This window comes from Homarus americanus, unplaced genomic scaffold, assembly GCF_018991925.1.
Source record: "Homarus americanus isolate GMGI-L3 unplaced genomic scaffold, GMGI_Hamer_2.0 scaffold33275, whole genome shotgun sequence".
Lineage (NCBI taxonomy): Eukaryota > Metazoa > Arthropoda > Malacostraca > Decapoda > Nephropidae > Homarus > Homarus americanus.
Window position 1 is genome coordinate 108132 of NW_024752224.1, and position 17966 is coordinate 126097.

Genomic DNA, 17966 nt, shown 5'->3' on the forward strand with positions numbered 1-17966 from the left:
CCTTTTTTTAACATTTCAAGAATTTCAGGGAAAAGTCTCTCGCATTACAGACATCACACGTGTGTGGTGGGTTAAAGATCAGCTGTTGAGCAGTGCTTGTTAACACATGGTGCGTGTTACCACTCCTTTCCACTCCATCTCTCTAATCACCCTCACCTTTCTGGTTTCTCACTCCATATTTTAAAATACTATTATGTAAAGTAATGTTGAATGGATACAATGTTGCTTATTTATGCTTATAATCAGCTGTTCAATAACATAGCAGTGGTGCAGTGTTACTAAAGAAACCAATAGATGCAACACCACCTCACCACTTACCACAATCTCCCTCTATTATCACCATCTAAATCATAATTTCAGTGATGCACAGATGGATTAGCTTCAGCTAGAGCAGACCCGTATGTTAACCACTGCCTCCCACTTCCCTCCCTTCCACCCACTATACGCTAAACGTATCCTGAGCACACCATAGTATTACTGTTATGGTTATACTGTACTGTATAAAGTTAATGCAAGTGAAGGGTCAGAGCTTCACTGACTCAGAATAGGTTATTCCAAGTCACTACTATGCAATACAATCATGGCAAAATAAACTCCTCTATCAGACATAAAAGGTAAGTGAAATTACTCTATACAGGTACTCCTTTATTTACATCCTTTTACAATGTTTATTATATCTTTAATGTCTTTACCTGTTATTGTGTTTGTTATTTTTTCTTTGTTTTTCCTTTATTTGGAATCCACTGATAAATGGCATTAGTGGACCGCCCCCCCCCATTATTCCATAGAATCGAGGGTCTACCGTAATAATGAACCTATAATAAAGTTGTGTTGATAGCTGATGTTTGCTGCAAGAGGGATGAGGGGTCAAGGAAGTGAATACAGTACGTAGTTCCTCACCAACCACGAGGGGGGGGGGGGTAGGCTGCTGAAAAAACCCGTAGTTGGCAAGATTAAAGGCTTATGGGAAATAGGTTCAATGGCCACGGATAATACTTGTCAAAGTCTAAGTTGCCTGCGTTCCTTCACTAAAAAATACCTGTATTGTACACTCGCACCAAAAAGTATCGGTGCAGGGTGAGATCGACGACTTCCGAAACAATACGTATACTACACTGATATGTCGGGATGGTTGGTAAGTGTATCCTCATAACCCCCATCCACTAGGTGTTGCCATATGGCTGACAATCAGTGTGTTTGTTTCCTCTTTTCGGATTGTTGCTTTGTGTCGACTGAATGATGAGCGAGGGTTCGGTCTCGGTGAACGTGGGTATAAAACAGAGGCAATATGAAGCAGTAGAGATTTACACATGCCAGACGACATGGAAACCTCAGAGGGACACGAGGAGCTATTATTGCCCTTCATAACGAAGGGTTCGGCGTCACAGATATTAGCTGGCGGGTTGGTGTCCACAGGAACACCGCTGCACAATGGATTCGGCGATACCTGGAAACTAGTGCTACAGATGACGGGGGGGTTGAACAATTGGTAAATAAGCCACTACCTACCGGAAATTATGATCAAAGGGCCCGTAAAGTATTACATTTAGATTACACAATGTTCAGTATACAACGACATTATGAAACGGATCAATATGTGGGTGCTTCTATATTGATATTTGTGAGATTCGAAACGTGTGGAATGAAACGGATGAAATATATCTCCATACATCAACGGTCGCAGCTCGGCAGGATTACAGGGCTGCCAACATACGCAAGGAACAACAACTCGCCTTTCTCAATACCTATCGTCACTGGTCTCAAATTGTTTACACTACAGTATACACCGATACTTTTTGTTGCGAGTGTACATCGTACTTATCATTGGTGTTTTCTTCCTTATAGTGAGAGGACAGCATTAAACTGTTTTCAATTTGTTATGATGTCTGAGAAGTGATATATACTGTTGTTTTGCGACTGTAAAGTGCTTTGGCTCCGTTGTTGTGAAAATAAAGAGCAGTGACGGCCACTGTCATTGTTTTTATGTTATCATCATTTACTCTGTTTATGTGACAAGTGCTTTTGCTGTTTTGTGACTGAAAGTGAGCAGTGTAACCTTGAAAAAGCCCGGGAAGGCAAAGGCATCCAAGACAACCGTGTCTCTGAGGCAAGGCTTGACATTGGGAAGTGACATGAGACTCCCCAGAGGCTGTGTGGGAGTCAGATTGACATCTCCACTTCACCTACAAAAGTCCTCTTAGACTAGAATGGGGTATGTGATGACCAGGCTTAGTCTTCATGATGTGGTGAGTGTTGTTTTATTGTTTTCTATTGATTTTATAAGTGTAGGAATTTTTTTGTAAGTGATACATGTGTGTTTGAGGACTGGCTGGGAATGTAACTCATTGAACCCCGTGTTATAATGCTCCCTATCTACGATATTTCACTTTAGCGATGGGTATTCAGGAACCTAATCCCATCGTTTATCGGGGTTTACCTGTACAGTATATATATATATATATATGTATGTATATATATATATATATATATATATATATATATATATATATATATATATATATATATATATATATATATATATATATATATATATATATATATATTATACAAGCGCTGTTTTCGCCCATAGCCCCGCCATAGTGCTGCATTCGTCCATTGTCCCGCCATAGTGCTGCATTCATCTAATGCCCCTCCCTGGTGCTGCATTCGTCCATAGCCCTGCCATAGTGCTGCATTCGTCCATGGCCCCGCCAGTGCTGCATTCATCCATAGTCCTGCCATAGTGCTGCATTCATCCATAGCCCCGCCATAGTGTTGCATTCGTTCATAGCCCCCTCTATTGTGCTGCATTCGTTCATAGCCCCTCTATTGTGCTGCATTCGTTCATAGCCCCTCTATAGTGCTGCATTCGTTCATAGCCCCTCTATTGTGCTGCATTCGTTCATAGCCCCTCTATAGTGCTGCATTCGTTCATAGCCCCTCTATTGTGCTGCATTCGTTCATAGCCCCTCTATAGTGCTGCATTCGTTCATAGCCCCTCTATAGTGCTCCATTCGTTCATAGCCCCGCCATAGTGCTGCATTCTACTACCTATATTTTTTCACATACTAAAACAATCCTTATTTTCTTTCCATAATCTCCCTATTGTACTCAGTAAACAACATGGCAACTGTGTCATGTGTTTTGTTTACCCAAATTAAAATATTACGAGCACTATACTCTTATGGTTATGATGTTAGATGTATCTGTATAGACGTATAGTACATACAGTCGTGGATACATACAGTTACAGGTACTAGGTATGGCACAGCTGTTAAGATTCACACTTACCTCTACAAGATTCTCCCATGGCTGATTACGTTAGGTTTGGTTGCTGTTATGGTTGGCCAGCAAGTCACTGTTTCAAATGTATTTACTCATTCATTCACACACACACACACTTATTTAATTTGTCTTATGTTCTATGTATGTCTCGTTCTTCCATATTATGTGTCTGTTTCTCTCCCATGCTTTATCATCTGCATATCTCATCCGTCTGAATTCTCTCGTTCCTTTGTTATGTATATGTATTTCCTTATCACCGCCCCCTGTCTTTCTTCACTCCCTCCTTCATCCACTTTCTCTTCTATTTCTCCCTAGTTCTTCATACCTTCTCCCTTTCTACCTATATAAAACCATTAATAACGAAAAAAAAAAATTAATACAACCCAACAAATCGCTGTCATCCCTGAAATAATCTGAACAGGAAATCTTCAACAAGTTTCAATTCCATGTGACTCTTCATCCCTCTATAAGATTTGCAGTCATAGGCTTTGCTGATGTGCAGTTTTAAAAGTATTGAGGGGAGGACAAGGGGATACGGGAGAGATTTGGTTACCATTATCAGGCTTTTGTGATGAGAAGTATTTAACCGTATCATCTTGGAGTGTCCCAACAAGATGTGGATTCCATAACCAGTAAGGGAAAGCGGTCTTGATTAAGTGTGTCCTGGTATGTAAGCCTAATCAACTTCCGAGTGCCGTGAGAAAAGTTCCTTGGGCTTACACACTTTTATAGAAAAGCGTGCGTGCGTCAGTGCGCGTGCGTTCGGGTGTGGGTGGGTGGGTGCGTGTGTGTGTGAGTTAGTGGGGTTTCCCACAGGGTGATGTGATGCGTCTAGTGTAGTAGCAACATGTTAGTGTTAAGGCTCAGGCTCTGCTTGTACCTCTTGCTTTCAGCTACCGCCGCTGGCTAGCCCTCGTGGTGAACGGGGGGAGCAGCCCTGCGTAAGTCTTCCCCTGCCAGTACACAGCCTCTCCATCACCAAGACTCCTGCTGTGCCTCCTCGTGGCAGCTCACGGTAACTGGGTGCCTTGCGGCCCCAGGCTAGACCAGCAGGGGATCTCGGAGTAGCAGAGGACCCCAGAGGTACGGCGCAGGGGCCCACCGACGTGTGGACACGCCCTGGCGCCTACCATCCCTTGCCCCACTGCCTTGTGGGTTAGTCCAGGAGGACAAAAATAAAAGGCTTTGGGAGCTCACCCTAGTCAAAGCCGCAGGGGGGACCCGTGTCAGGCAGGTTTCAAGAGACTGGAGTCCTGGCAGGCCCTGCACCCATGTTCTTATGGTTATCTGGAGTCTCCCCTGTTACTTAACCTGGAGGACTTTACCATGTGTGTGGCTGTAGGAACTGCGCACTCCTTCCTCCGTCTAAATCCTTCCATAGTGCAGTCTTTTGCTCTTTTCATCCTTATCTAGTTGCAACTATCTAGTCATCCTAACCACTCCTTACATTAGTTATCAAACCTTTCGGCCACGGGATAAAGTAATAGGTGGATAAAACTGGCAGCCTCTAGATCAGTGGTTTTTATTTTTTTTAGACCCCCCCCCCCTCATAATTTATTTTGGGTACATACTTCCGGAGTAGGTAGGGATTGAGTTGGCAGGGGTTGGATTGACCGACCACCATATGTATCTGTTGTAGGGATGAAACCAGAGTTTAAAAAAAAAAGATTCACGAAAGACACGGCACTGCAGCGTTCGACAGAGAGGTGTGTGTGGCGGTAAAACTAACTTATAATATTGGAATTGGTTCATTTTACCGCCATACCTCCCTGTCGAGCGTTGCAGTGTGGTGTTCCTTCGTGACTAATATTTTTTTTAACTGGTTGTAAACACGACGACCCCCGTCCACGGAAGAAGGCGAATAACAATACGGGCGTTAGTCTCATATACTCAGTAATCAACTGGAGTAACGTCATCAGTCTCGATGGACCGCCTTAAGCAAGTAAGTGTGTGTGTGTTATCTGAAGCTAGTTTGCAAGTCAGCATGAATGTGACTTTTTGTGTATATAGTAAAACCTACATTTAACGACATCAATCTAACGGGTATCGATTTAGATTTTTTTTTAGATTGCCCACGAGGGGGCTAGTTTATTGGGCACCCCCTTACATACTGTGCAAGGTGAAGCGCAGAAGCGTTTACAGTGCCCAACTGGGAAGCATGAGGAGTTCATGCTTGCCTTTATGACTCATGCATTAAGGGCGAAAAGGTCTGAAGGGTCATGGGTTTTGTCAGCAAGTTACATAAAGTGACAGAATGATGAGTGTGTGGGGGAGAATTCCCGGTACATTTCATCTGTTTGTAGCAAAGAGTGGCAGGTCCCTAATAATGTCAAGTGCCAGGGACCTGTAGGAGGAGGTCATAGGGCAGGTGAGGATGTAGTGAGAGAGGGTGAGAGTCGAGTTGACCACAAAGCTTATAAACAGTGCGGCCAGGCTCAGGGTTGCCAATGTACTTAACGGGTATAGTCCGTTATATGGAGGTTCCACATACAAGAAACCTCGGTATAACCGCCTGCATTCTCCCATATACTGTAGTTCCTTAAATAGACGTTTCATTGTAATTATTATTATTTTTGTTTCCGTTTGTTCATTTAATTACCAGAAAACCACACATACAATACGCATTCCTAATAACATGAATCAATTGTTTAGCGAAATCATAATGACTAATATAATTATTTCATGGGTCATTTATTAACACCATTAACTTGAATTTGTATTTTTTTTAGCTGAATCCTTAATAAACATATCCGGAAGTTCCTTTAGTAAAATTTTGTACGTCGGTAAAAATCACGGTCAAGTTTTTTTTCTTCACTCAAATTACCTATTCCCATCAAGCTGGAAAATAATGGGCTTGAATGACACCAAAGCTTGATTATATTGTATTAACACAAGTCCTTAGTAATGTCTATATAAACAAATTTCATAAAATATATTAAGAAACTAGATTAATGCAGTAATTTCATAAGGCCTCAGAACTCGGGTGTTGGTGTAGCTATATAAGAAGTGTCGCAGTGAGTTGGATGTCAGTCGGGCAAGCAGACGAGAAGGATAACGTTGCTCAACCTATCCTACACCACCTCCACTTATACACCATGATACTCGTAAGATACAGAGGAGAAGGATGACATTCAATGTATTTACGATAACCCTTAGTCATCTGGATTTAAACCTTAAACTATCTTAGGTGTAAACTGTAATTAAAATCCTGTTGTGTTCTTGCGTAAGACTTACAGTTGATAATTAATGTATTTTCAACCTTAACCTCATTGCAATTGTAAGAATGAAAGTATTTAGAGGAAGAATGAAAATTCCTTAAATACATAAAAATCTCGAACATAACCCACAGTAAGTTTACGACAATGTTTGAAGAGCTTTGGGTATAAACTTAGTCTGGTTATCTTTAAACATTGGCCACATATTGTTTTTTGTTGACATTTATCACATGGGTTTTACGTCATGCGAAATTAGGAGACAAACATCTCTCTCTCTCTCTCTCTCTCTCTCTCAACCATTCATCCTTCGCTGTACCTCAGGAAAGTGTTCTTGTGCCGCTGTTGTTCGTGACTGTGTGTAGGTGTGGTGCCCAGGAGGACTTCAAACCCTATGAGCGCGGGAGTCACAACACAGCCTCGGTGCACATCCAATCACTCTACACCTTGGGCCTCCAGGAGAACCTTGATGTGTGGTTGCCTACTGACGCCGGCACCTACAAGGTTTATTATTTCCTCGACGGCTTTGATGGAGTCATTCCTGGGGTGGCTTATGCTCAGGTGAGTCAGAGATACATACAGCGGAACACAGACAGGTGGGGGTACATACACAGGTGATAGGTATATATAGTTTACAATATTGTACAGTAAATAATAATCATCTCTCATACTTAAAGGTGTAGACATATGAAGGTGTTTACTTAATTATACAGTAAATCAGTTCTTCTTACGCATCTCATTTATCGTCAAACATTATGATTTACTGACACCTTTTTTTAACATCTTATTAATACCATGTGACCAAAAAACAGCTGGTATCCCACCACCCTGGGAAACTACCGTCAACACTTATCTCATGTCAGAATGTACTTAATGTTTTTGTAATGATTTAGGCCAACGTCTGTACCCGAGTAAATGTATTTTCTTCTGTATCATTTAAAGGTTTGTTTTTTATTTGATAATTATAGAAGTTATTTATTGAACCTTTATGAGTCAGTCTCGGGAATGTGGATGAAATTTGGATATATCTTTTACTTGCGATATATGAAAGACACACTCACTCACTCACTCACTCACTTTATCCTTTCTGCGTCTGATATTGATTTCACAATTATTATAAAAGTTGCGAGTGAAAAAGTCCGATTGTTGATCACCCGTTATTATTCTTTCATTCAGAAGTCCACAAGAGCATCCTAACCAAGGAAGAATTTACACCTCAGATATTCTCAGCCTTTGTTGTTGCAGACGATGGATCACATAGCCTCACACGGGGTGGCTGTGGTGGTTCCATGGAAGATCACAGCGTCTATTGACCCCGACGTGAGGATGTCCCTGTTCGTCTCCGTCATGAACTGGGCTGAGAATCACCTGGAGAAGAAACTACACAACAGCGGTATCAATGACACAGTTCACCTGGACCTGGATAATCTTGTTGGTGAGGCTTAGGTTTGATTCAGTCTTGGGGAGGAATATAAGGTAATGTACCTAACCTAACCTAATTGGATAGTCAGACACTCACGGTTTAAGTTCGCAGATAATAAATTAATCAATCAGAGTACCGTCTTTACATCTATGGGTTGGCGACCACAGTCCTCCACTCTACACATCTTTGGACTGTTTTTACCAATCCTACAAGATTTTGTATTTCTGAGGATCCAGTTTTTAATTCTATTCTTCCATCCTTGTCTCTGCCTTCCCCTGGCCCCCCTACCCTCAACTTTGGCCATTAAAATTTCTGCTATTATCCCCCCATCCTTAATTATATGTTTAAAGTATCTCATTTTTATTTTTCTGTATATTTCAAGTATTTCTCATGAAGTTTTTGCTAACCTTAGTACTTCTTTTGTTTTCCTGTAAGTGTAACTATTCTTAACATTCGCCTATAACACCGCATATCTGGTATCTGCTGAATGTGTCTATGCTTTCGTCTTTGCAGCATTAACTCTTAACTTATCTTCTTCACCTTTTGTTGCCAGTAAATAATTTTTTGACAAGACTCATATTGTATTTTATGAAAAATAACACATTCAATTCTTACATATAGAGTAAATGTTCAGTACCTTCAGTCTCATGAGCGCAGGGCAGGACAAAATCGTTTACGGTTCGATGAGACATGTTGCATTCTCCTCTGGGGTGAACATCTTAGCAAGTTATAAAATTTACCCCAGATTTACTGAATAAAAGTTGTTATACTATGGGATAAATTTTTTTTTGTCATATAACGGAAACTTGATATATTAAATATGATTTTCATACTAAAGTAGTTAACATCAAATTAGTAGAATCTGGGTTTATCATATTGAGTCAATATAAAGAATATAACGAAAGATAATCACAGCAGCTACAATTATGAAATCATAACGTCTCTTTTTTTTCTTCAGTTGGTGGTCACTCGGCAGGTGCTCACGTACAGGTAGAATACTTGAAGAGCACCTGTGGTAAGTTCAAAGGTCAAGTGTTCATGAGTCCAGTGGATGGTCTTACTGTCTTCTGCATCACACCTGGCCAGACCCTCAACTACATCATCCCCACGCTCCACCTGGCTGCCGGGCTAGACAATGTTCCAGGTACAATACATCATACTTCTGAAATCGATGGCAATATTTTCATATGGGGGGAAGGGAACCGGTGCCTCACCCCTCAAGTTCCAAACTAAGGATCCTACTGAACACTACTAAGGACCACAGAGTACCACAAGGGACCACTATGGGGACAACAAAGACCACTAGGGACCATTAAAGAGCAACCAAGGACCACTAATGAATCATCCATAAAATAACGTTAGTTGTACATTTGCTTGGAACCCGGGAAACATCGACATTGTATACAGAATTGCTAGAGGTCTTTAAGTGGCTCCTTTTGGTCCTTTGGAGTACTTAGTGGCCCATTTTAAATCTTTGTGGTCCTTGGTGATGTTTAGCAAGACCACAGACTAGGGGACTATACAGGGCAACTAATAAAGAGTAATGTGTATTGCCCAAGGCTGTGTGACCCCTTCATGACACTCATTATCATGTATGAGGGTAAAAGTCACGATTATAATAAGAGCTGAAATAAATCCATGAAGTCAGATTTTGCTTTCATAATGTGATAATGTGACAAGATAATGTGACATAAGTAATGCATTTCCCACAATTCCTTCCCCGAAGACACCAGTCGACATTGACACTCTTTGGTTGAAAATCGGCTTATTCGATCATATATGTTACAGTTAACTCTCCCTCTAACTCTCAGGTGTAGGCGGCTTCCCCTGTGCTCCAGATTCCCTCAGTAATGATCGCTTCTACGACGCTCTGGACCCGACCTCCCAGCGTTGGTCCGTCAATGCTACCCAGTTTGGTCACGGGGGATTCCTCGATCCTCTGTATGAAGAGTCCCTGGAAGTGCTGGACTTTTGTGGCTACAACGTGAATGCTACAGATGATGAGTTTGATGCTTACAGACGGTACATTGCTGGCCAGATTGTGACCTTCATTAAAGGTGAGACAAATTAAGTGAAGAACTTCCTAAATGTTGAGGTAATGTGGATTCAGATCTTATTGTATTTCATTTTTTTTCATTTAATTCCATCAGTATGAATTAATAAAAGTCCAGTTGTCTTTTATTTTTAAGTAATTTGGCATCTGTATAGAACTGAATTCTCATTTCTAAGCTTCAAACTATTTGGGTACAGTGTAAACAAGAGCAAATATATGATATACCTATAACAGTTACTCAAATATCCACTTAATAATTGAGTACTGTATTACAAACTGTTGATCCAAATTATATGAATCCTATTGAATATTGATTGGGCACTACCATCAAACAGTACAGCTTCGTCAGGAGTAAAGAGTAGGTTTCTTGGGTCTGGGTAAGTAGTTCTGGTTAGTGACTGTCAGTATAAGATGTTGTCTCGGCGTCAGGCTGGTATTCGTGTTCTTTACGGACATCTTTCTCCTCCGTTACTTTTTCACACCCCGTACATGAACTTTTATTTCTTCTCAGTAGTTGCCTACATTCTTGTAAATACTTGTCAGTCTGAATTTATTTTTGATCGGTACCCTATAACAGAAATTTTTTCAGTTCACAACACTAACTTTTACAGCAAGTATGAATATATTTACACCTGGCATGGTTAGATTTTAATGATAAGAAAAAATAACGAATCAAGGAGTGTTAATAAGGTAGTGTTGTGTCCCTCAGCGCTGTTCACGGAGGAGGGTGACTGTGGACAGTACCTGCCCTACCTGGAGGACACCAGCCGTATGATTGTGGACACTGAGGAGCGACACCAGAACCCCGTCGGTGGGTGTCCTGTGGCAGCTTGTACCTGGAGCCCTCTACCCAATACCACCGCTGTCCCACCAACGACGACACTAGATGTCCAACACCTGTAAGAGTCACCAGACCAGTTTCACCAGAGATGTTAACCAGCACCACGTAGATGTAATAGATAGTTCCTAGACGTCATCCACCGATCATAAATATCCTCCACTAACTCGTTAACAATATACTGTAGTTACTGTAGTGTCATTAACCTCTCCTTTGATGTCTCTAGTTCCCCAAATCTCTTCCACGTCACTCATTGCTAACACGAAGTCTCTCTGAACACTTGATCTTTTTGTTCCCCGTGTTTTGGTAGATGATCTCTCTCTCTCTCTCTCTCTCTCTCTCTCTTCCTGTCGCCATCTTGACTATTGGTACCATTATTCTCCTAAAGACACAGTCCACACGCCATACACAGCTGTCATTATTATCCACATTAATATATTCACCACAGTTTTTCATTATTCATCGTACCTAACAAAATGTATCCGGGAAAGGATCACTTATTTAGGTAATTATTTATGATTTTGTGTTTACAAAAGACATGGGATATGTGGATTATTTTGACTGGATGGAAGATAAGCTGAGATTTGAGAAAGCTGAATAAAGCTCTGAGTGGTAGCCTTATCTGATGAATAAAGCTCTGAACGTTATCATGTAAATAAAGCTCTGAGTTCTGAGTGTCAATCGTATTAGAAATAAAGATCTGATGGAAAATGGTGATATATTGTTGGGTCAGATAACAGAGGGAAGGAGAGTTGTCTTTGGAGCACTTTACTGCATGTTTCAAGAAGTGTGTGGTCAGGAATTACGTGCCAGCAAAGAGGTGCTTACTTGGTTGAAAAAAAAAAGCTTTACTTCTATGCAGCCTGTTGCTCACAGCAGCTTAATGATAAACGTAAAGTTACAAGGTTTTAAGTGGAAAACACGAATTTAATTAAAGTATTTATAATAGCTTTAGATATATATAAATACAAACAATGAATAAAGAAATTACAATAAAATTGCGTTTCTTCTGGAAATTTGAATGATCAAGGAATTAAGCTACACAGACGGGCAGCCTTCATACAGCAGTTTACCTGGAGGTGAGATTAACTTTTTGCGTTGATGTATAAGTTGGAGTCTACTCCTTAACCTGAACGACTTTCTCCCACTGCTAAACTTGCTTTTTAATGTTATGATTTATTTAGTTATACTTTTTTGTTAGACGATAAAACTGTCAAGAATAATTTATCTCTTACCATTTCTGAATAAATTGCTTTTAAAGGGGATGACCTTTGGATCCCGCGGGTTAGTGAGGTGCCGTATCCGTCTGGTCACCTGCCACACTGCTCAGCACATTATTGCGTATTCAAAGATAAATTTTACGAAAATCATAACCAAATTGGATTTTACTAGTTTTTTATTCAATAATAGACCTCTAAAAAAAATGGAGTATATATGTAGTCGAACCACAAGCCTGACCACAGTAATATCGTTTATTTATAAGTACAGTAAGTAGATAAAGAACTACAAGTCTGACCCTTTCAGTGCCGGATTTAGACCTGTGGAAGCCCATGGGCAGCCTCTTTGTGGAGGCCCCCCTCATTATAACTACCCAAGAGGGTGGGGTGGCGAGTGAAGCGAGCCTAAACATCTGGGAGTTCCGGGGGGCGCTGTAAGCCCCCCGGGAAAATTTTGAAAATTGAACACTACTTTGGAGAATTTTGAAGCCATATGCAGTTATACTAAAAATATTAAAAATATACGGTTCATAAAACCAGGTATTCATGAATTTCAAGGAGTAGCTAGCCTAATTTCTATCACGCTTCTTGCTGAACATAGTTTTACGTGATGGAATAGATAAACATGAATTTTAAAGAAAAAATAAAACTAATCCAAATGAATAAACAAATAAATAAAATGTAATATGTGGAGGCTCCCAGATTGTGAAGGCCCCTGGGCAGCTGCCCACTCCTGAATCCGGCCTTGGACCCTTCGTAAGTAACTCACGTATGAACAAAACATCTTGCTAAAGTTCCCCCCAAAACTCGGGAGAGGATGGAGGCAAGAAGAGCAAACACAGAAACGTATTGTATTTAGGATAAACTTAAGTAGAACCAGTTTTTAATACTGGATTTACCTTATTTACCTAAAAAAAAAATATTTTTTCCTCTTCACCACTGATCGGCTCGTTAGTCGCTTGGGCGATCGGTCACGTCTCTGTTACGCACTGTTGGCAAGTACTGGGCATGCACTGGCTCCTGAATGTACCTGAACCCGCTCCAGTGTTGGTCAAGTCTTGTCTTGAAAGAGCACACATGCGGTGCCGTTACAACACTTTCTGGCAGATTGTTCCAAGCGTTCACAACCCTCACTCCGAAAAAGTTTGCCCTCACAGTTTTCTGGACTTGCAGCTTCTTCAATCTTGAGCTGTGACTCTTTGTGGGGAGAGCGTCCGCCAGCTCCAAGTAAGGACACTCCACTGAGTAGTGCCCCTTGAGATGCTTATACACCTCAATTAGGTCTCCCCTTGCCCGTCTGTAGTATAAGCTAGGCAATTCAGGCGCTCCAATCTCTCAAGGTAGCTGAGGTGCCGTTTTGCAGGCACCAGTCTGGTGGCCCTCCTTTGAATATTTTCAACCAACTGACAGTCGTTAGCATATCTCGGGGACCAGACGAGGTGCCAGTACTCCAGATGGGAAAGCACTTCACTCTTGAAGATTGTTACGAGGAACGGACAGTTTAGATATCTGAACGACCTTCTTATAAGACCCAATAATTTATTTGCCTGATTTACCTTCTTCTCGCAATGGCCCGAAAACTTCAGCTCATTGTCAACATACACACCTAGGTCCATCTCACATTCAGTCTCAAATAGTGCAGTTTCTTCATCCCGTTGGGACATATAATACGCCTCCTCACCGTTGGTACGCCCTAGGTGCATTCTCTTACACTTCGTGACATTGAATCTCAGCAGCCATTTCTTCGACCATTCTTGGAGCCCACAGAGATCCTTCTGCAGCTCTTCACAGTCCGCTTGGTTCTTGATTTCCCGAAATAACTTGGCGTCATCGTCAAACATTTTTATGGAGGCGTGTACAACGTCAGGCATGTCATTTTTGAAACAAATAAACAATAGCGGGCCCAATACACTGTCCTGTGGTACCCCACTTGTGACAGGTACGGATGATGATTTCGTGCCATTAATCACCACACACTGCTTGCGGTCATGTAGAAAGTCTTCTATCCACACTAGGACATTTCCCCGAATTCCGTACCCTTCCAGTTTGATTTTCAGCCTTTCGTGGGGTACACTGTCGAAAGCCTTGGCAAAATCTAGGTAAATATTGTCCATATTACCACCCCGTTCCAGAATATGGGTCCAAATATCCAATACCTTGAGCAATTGTGTTAAGCAGGAGCGCCCCGGCATAAAACCGTGTTGGCAATCTTTTACAAGGTTGTTTCGTAGTAGATTTTCCATTGCGGCATCTCTGACGATACTCTCAATTACTTTGCATATTATGCTGGTCAGGCTCACCGGTCTATAGTTGTTCGTGGAGTGACGATCGCCCTTCTTGAAGATAAGACTCGCATAAGCCATTTTCCATTCACTGGGGACCTTTTGTTCATCCAGGCATTTACAAAACAGGATCTTCAGGGGCTCGGCAAACTCGTTGCACAACTCTCTAAATTAGCACTCTAGGATGCACCATGTCAGGGCCGGGACTCTTATGGACCTTTAGCCTGGACAGTTTATTTCTAATACCCTCTTCTGTGAACACAATGTGGGTCAGTGCCGTGTCGAACCGTCTGTCCTCACACGCAGGAAGGTTAATTGCATCCTCTCATGTGAACACCGAGGAAAAGAAGCTGTTCAATGCCTCAGCTTTGTCCTGGTCAGAATCTGCGTAACTACCATCTTCAAGCCTCAGGTCTGATACTCCTACTCGCGTTTTTAATTTCGACTTTGCATAGCGGTAAAACGCCTTTGGGTTTGACTTGACCTCGCTTGCAACCAGCCTCTGGAACTCCTTCTCAGCCCATCTACACTCTATCTTTGCTTAGTTTTTGGCTCTTGCATACATCCTCCTGTCCTGCTCATCGTTTGACCCAACCCACGTCTTCCTAGAGGCATTGGGTTTGGTCTTGGGTATATATTTATCGATCAAATGGGTCATTATACTAGTTATGATATTCAGGGTAGTGTCTGCGTTCTTGTGCCTTAATGAGTCAGGCCAGATGATACCTCTCATCTCTTCCCTCATCCCGTTGTAATTTCCCTTGTAATATTTGCACCTTGGCCTGGCCTTACCCTGAACTAGGTAACAGTTAAATCTGAATGACAACACTATATGGTGACTGGTGCCAACTGGGGCAAGGTGTTCCAGTTTGGCTACCATACCCTCCTCGTTTGTTATGATGAGGTCAAGTGGTTTGGGTATTTGCTCCCCTCTGTAATGTGTCGAGTCTCTAACATGTTGGAACAGAAAATTAATTCTCAGAGTTTCTACAAAAAGAGTAGCAGGGTTATTGAAGTCATTTGGGGTGAATTCGTTTCTCCAGTCGATGACGCCATAGTTAAAGTCCCCCATGATAAGGAGGTGGCTAGGGTTGAGCATCGCCGCTTTGTCTATTAAGGCTCTTAAGTTCCTTTGATTTAGTGGGCCACAGTTTGGGGATCTGTACATACACCCGACGATAAGTAACCTAATGGACACCCACTCATTTCCATTCCCTTGGTGATTTCCTTTATCTAGAGATTTCGTGAATATGAATCTTAGTGGAGTGAAAATTTCGTTTTCCACCTCCTTTATCATCTTGGTCTGTGCTCCGTCCACTCAGAGGCTTTGAATTCTTTGAAGTTAACTGTTTTCTTTTTGATGATGTCAGTAATTGTTATCTCTCTTAATTAATTTTCATCTCCTGGGGTATGCATTCTCACTTTGCTTCTGGTATATGCATAAAAAAAACCTTGGAATCTTTCTTTATGTTTTGGGGGGAATTTCATCTCGAAGTTTCGCTTAACTGATCCAATTTACTACATAGTCTACATGAGATGTTGTGCTTCGGTATTTCTTCCACTTATGGTATTTTCTTTTGATGGCTTTAATGGATTTATGTTTGTTTCATTCAGCTTATCTCATCCCATCTCTCTTTTGATTTCAAGGGAATACATACCTCTACTGTTCTCTCAAGGATTTTCATCGATTCTTGCCATGATTCGTTTGTGTCTGATTTCTCTCTAACAATACCCCCCCCCCCTTCCACCTAGTTAATGCTCTGTAGTTTGTTACTCATGAGCTGATAAGGCCCTTAGATGAAGTAATAACATCACTCCTCAACCATTCTCTCCTGGCTTATAAAGGTTGTATTCCATCTTTGTATGTAGTGGTCGCTGGGCGGAGTTAGTACCTCCCAGACATTGACCTCGTAGCTTCCTCACTCGTCAAAACTAAACCCAGAATGTTGTTTTCCCTTGTGGGTTCCGTCATGTGTGAGAGTTGAGTCTTGAATGAAGTACAAGAAATTCTTTTCCCTCAGCTCGTGTGTAAGATTCACCCAGTCTATCGTCTAGTGATTAAAATCTCCCATGATGAGAGATTGTCTTCTGGATGATATTTGGATGACTCTATGAAGATCTGCCAATTCCCCTCCGATGTCAGATTGCCTTTATTTTATGCTATTACATCACACAAAATAGATTCAGATGTTTCTTGTTATACAGTAGTTCATCACACTCACCTTCTGTAGCTCCGTCCTTTCTGAATGAATGTTGATGTATTGAACTTTAGAACTTACAGAGCTCAGTCTTCTACAGCTTGCTTATGTTTATTAAATCAACAGGGATGAGCCCCGCAAGTCCGACCTATAACAGTGAGCCAGATAAATGCTCTTTCACATCCCCAATTTGGAGGGAAATTAAACATAAACCTTTGAGAGCCATAGTCCAGAACCTTTCGAGTTTTTCCTGCTGTTCCACGCTTACCTTACGGCCTGTTTTATTTTCATTATCCAGGATTTAGTGGGTACGCCTGTTCACCAGACTTTCTCAGCAATAATCACTTTTACGACGCCCTGGACCCGACCTCCCAGCGCTGGTCCATCAACGCTACCAAGTTTGGCCACAGAGACTTCCTCGATCCTTGTTATCAGGAAGATCTGGAAAACCTGGACTTCTTTGGCTACAATGCGAACGCGACAGCTGCTGAGTTCGAAACTTAAAGACGATACATGACTGGCCAGATTGTGACCCTCGTTAAAGGTGAGATAAGTTGAGTGTACAAGTACCAAAATGTAAATAGATAATTGACAAAAGATATGGCAAATGTAAAAAAAAAAAAAAAATAAAACACGAAATTTGTTTAAAGAATGGCTAGGTCCTTTTTCAGCACAGTAACTAGGAATATATATAACTACTCAGACGTTAACTCGCATTAAACGATACTTTGTCACTTGAAATTATGAACACAATAGCTATAATATCTAGTAGTTAGTTGTTACTCATGTCTAAAAAGTTTGGTGATATACCCATTAGACCAAACAATATATACCTGTATATTGAGGAATTGATAGCTCACTACCTACTACAGAGGTTAAAGACCCAAACACAGTTGATCACTCCATACTGACATTACTGAGCCAGTTCACAGTGAGACTCGAGAAACAACACCTTCGTTTACGGTCTGAGCCAGGGAGAAAGACGATTCATTCCTTTGTTTTAGTTACGCCTCTTAAATCCTTTTCTCACACTCTAGTAATATCAAAATTTAAGGCTTCCACTTCTCAATAAAATAAATCTAAATATTGTGTCCAGCTTATCTGATACTTCGAGTTTCTTTTTCATCTTCAATAAAAATAATAGATATGGGGTAATGACTTCACTGCTTGTGGATAATTATTGATTAGATATCATTATCCACAGTGATTTTTTTATAATATCTCCCAAGAAGAGGTAACAGAAAATAATATATGAGCTAAAAAGTACTTGAAGGTAGAGCAAGTGAGGCAAACATCCTCGTTAGACCAACACTTTATTTGTTTATTCTCTCTGGCTATTCTTTTATTCATTCCTTTATTGCTTATGGTATTAATTCTATTTTGCATATTTTATACACTCTACATACTGTAACTCAGCTCTTTGGGTCTAGGTATGATCACTCTTACTGGTAGTTATAC

General features: G+C 41.1%; 1 protein-coding gene across 1 annotated transcript; it reads left to right on the plus strand.

Annotated features, from left to right (window-relative positions):
* The first annotated feature begins 6296 nt into the window (after positions 1–6296).
* On the plus strand, positions 6297–10949 carry LOC121854997 (chlorophyllase-2-like). The gene is made up of 6 exons (XM_042349820.1): positions 6297–6389; positions 6822–7058; positions 7743–7932; positions 8879–9064; positions 9732–9977; positions 10683–10949. Exons 1-6 carry the CDS (start codon positions 6309–6311, stop codon positions 10874–10876), a joined length of 1134 nt encoding a protein of 377 aa, XP_042205754.1. The 5' UTR covers positions 6297–6308; the 3' UTR covers positions 10877–10949.
* Positions 10950–17966: the final 7017 nt, after the last annotated feature.

What these genes read in the sequence shown, in the direction of transcription:
- LOC121854997 (XM_042349820.1), top strand. Translation starts at nt 6,309, where the DNA reads ATGTCAGTCGGGCAAGCAGACGAGAAGGATAACGTTGCTCAACCTATC. An exon ending in CTGGGGTGGCTTATGCTCAG is followed by an intron (nt 7,059 to 7,742) that starts GTGAGTCAGAGA and finishes TTGTTGTTGCAG; the next exon opens with ACGATGGATCACATAGCCTC. An exon ending in GGACCTGGATAATCTTGTTG is followed by an intron (nt 7,933 to 8,878) that starts GTGAGGCTTAGG and finishes TTTTTTCTTCAG; the next exon opens with TTGGTGGTCACTCGGCAGGT.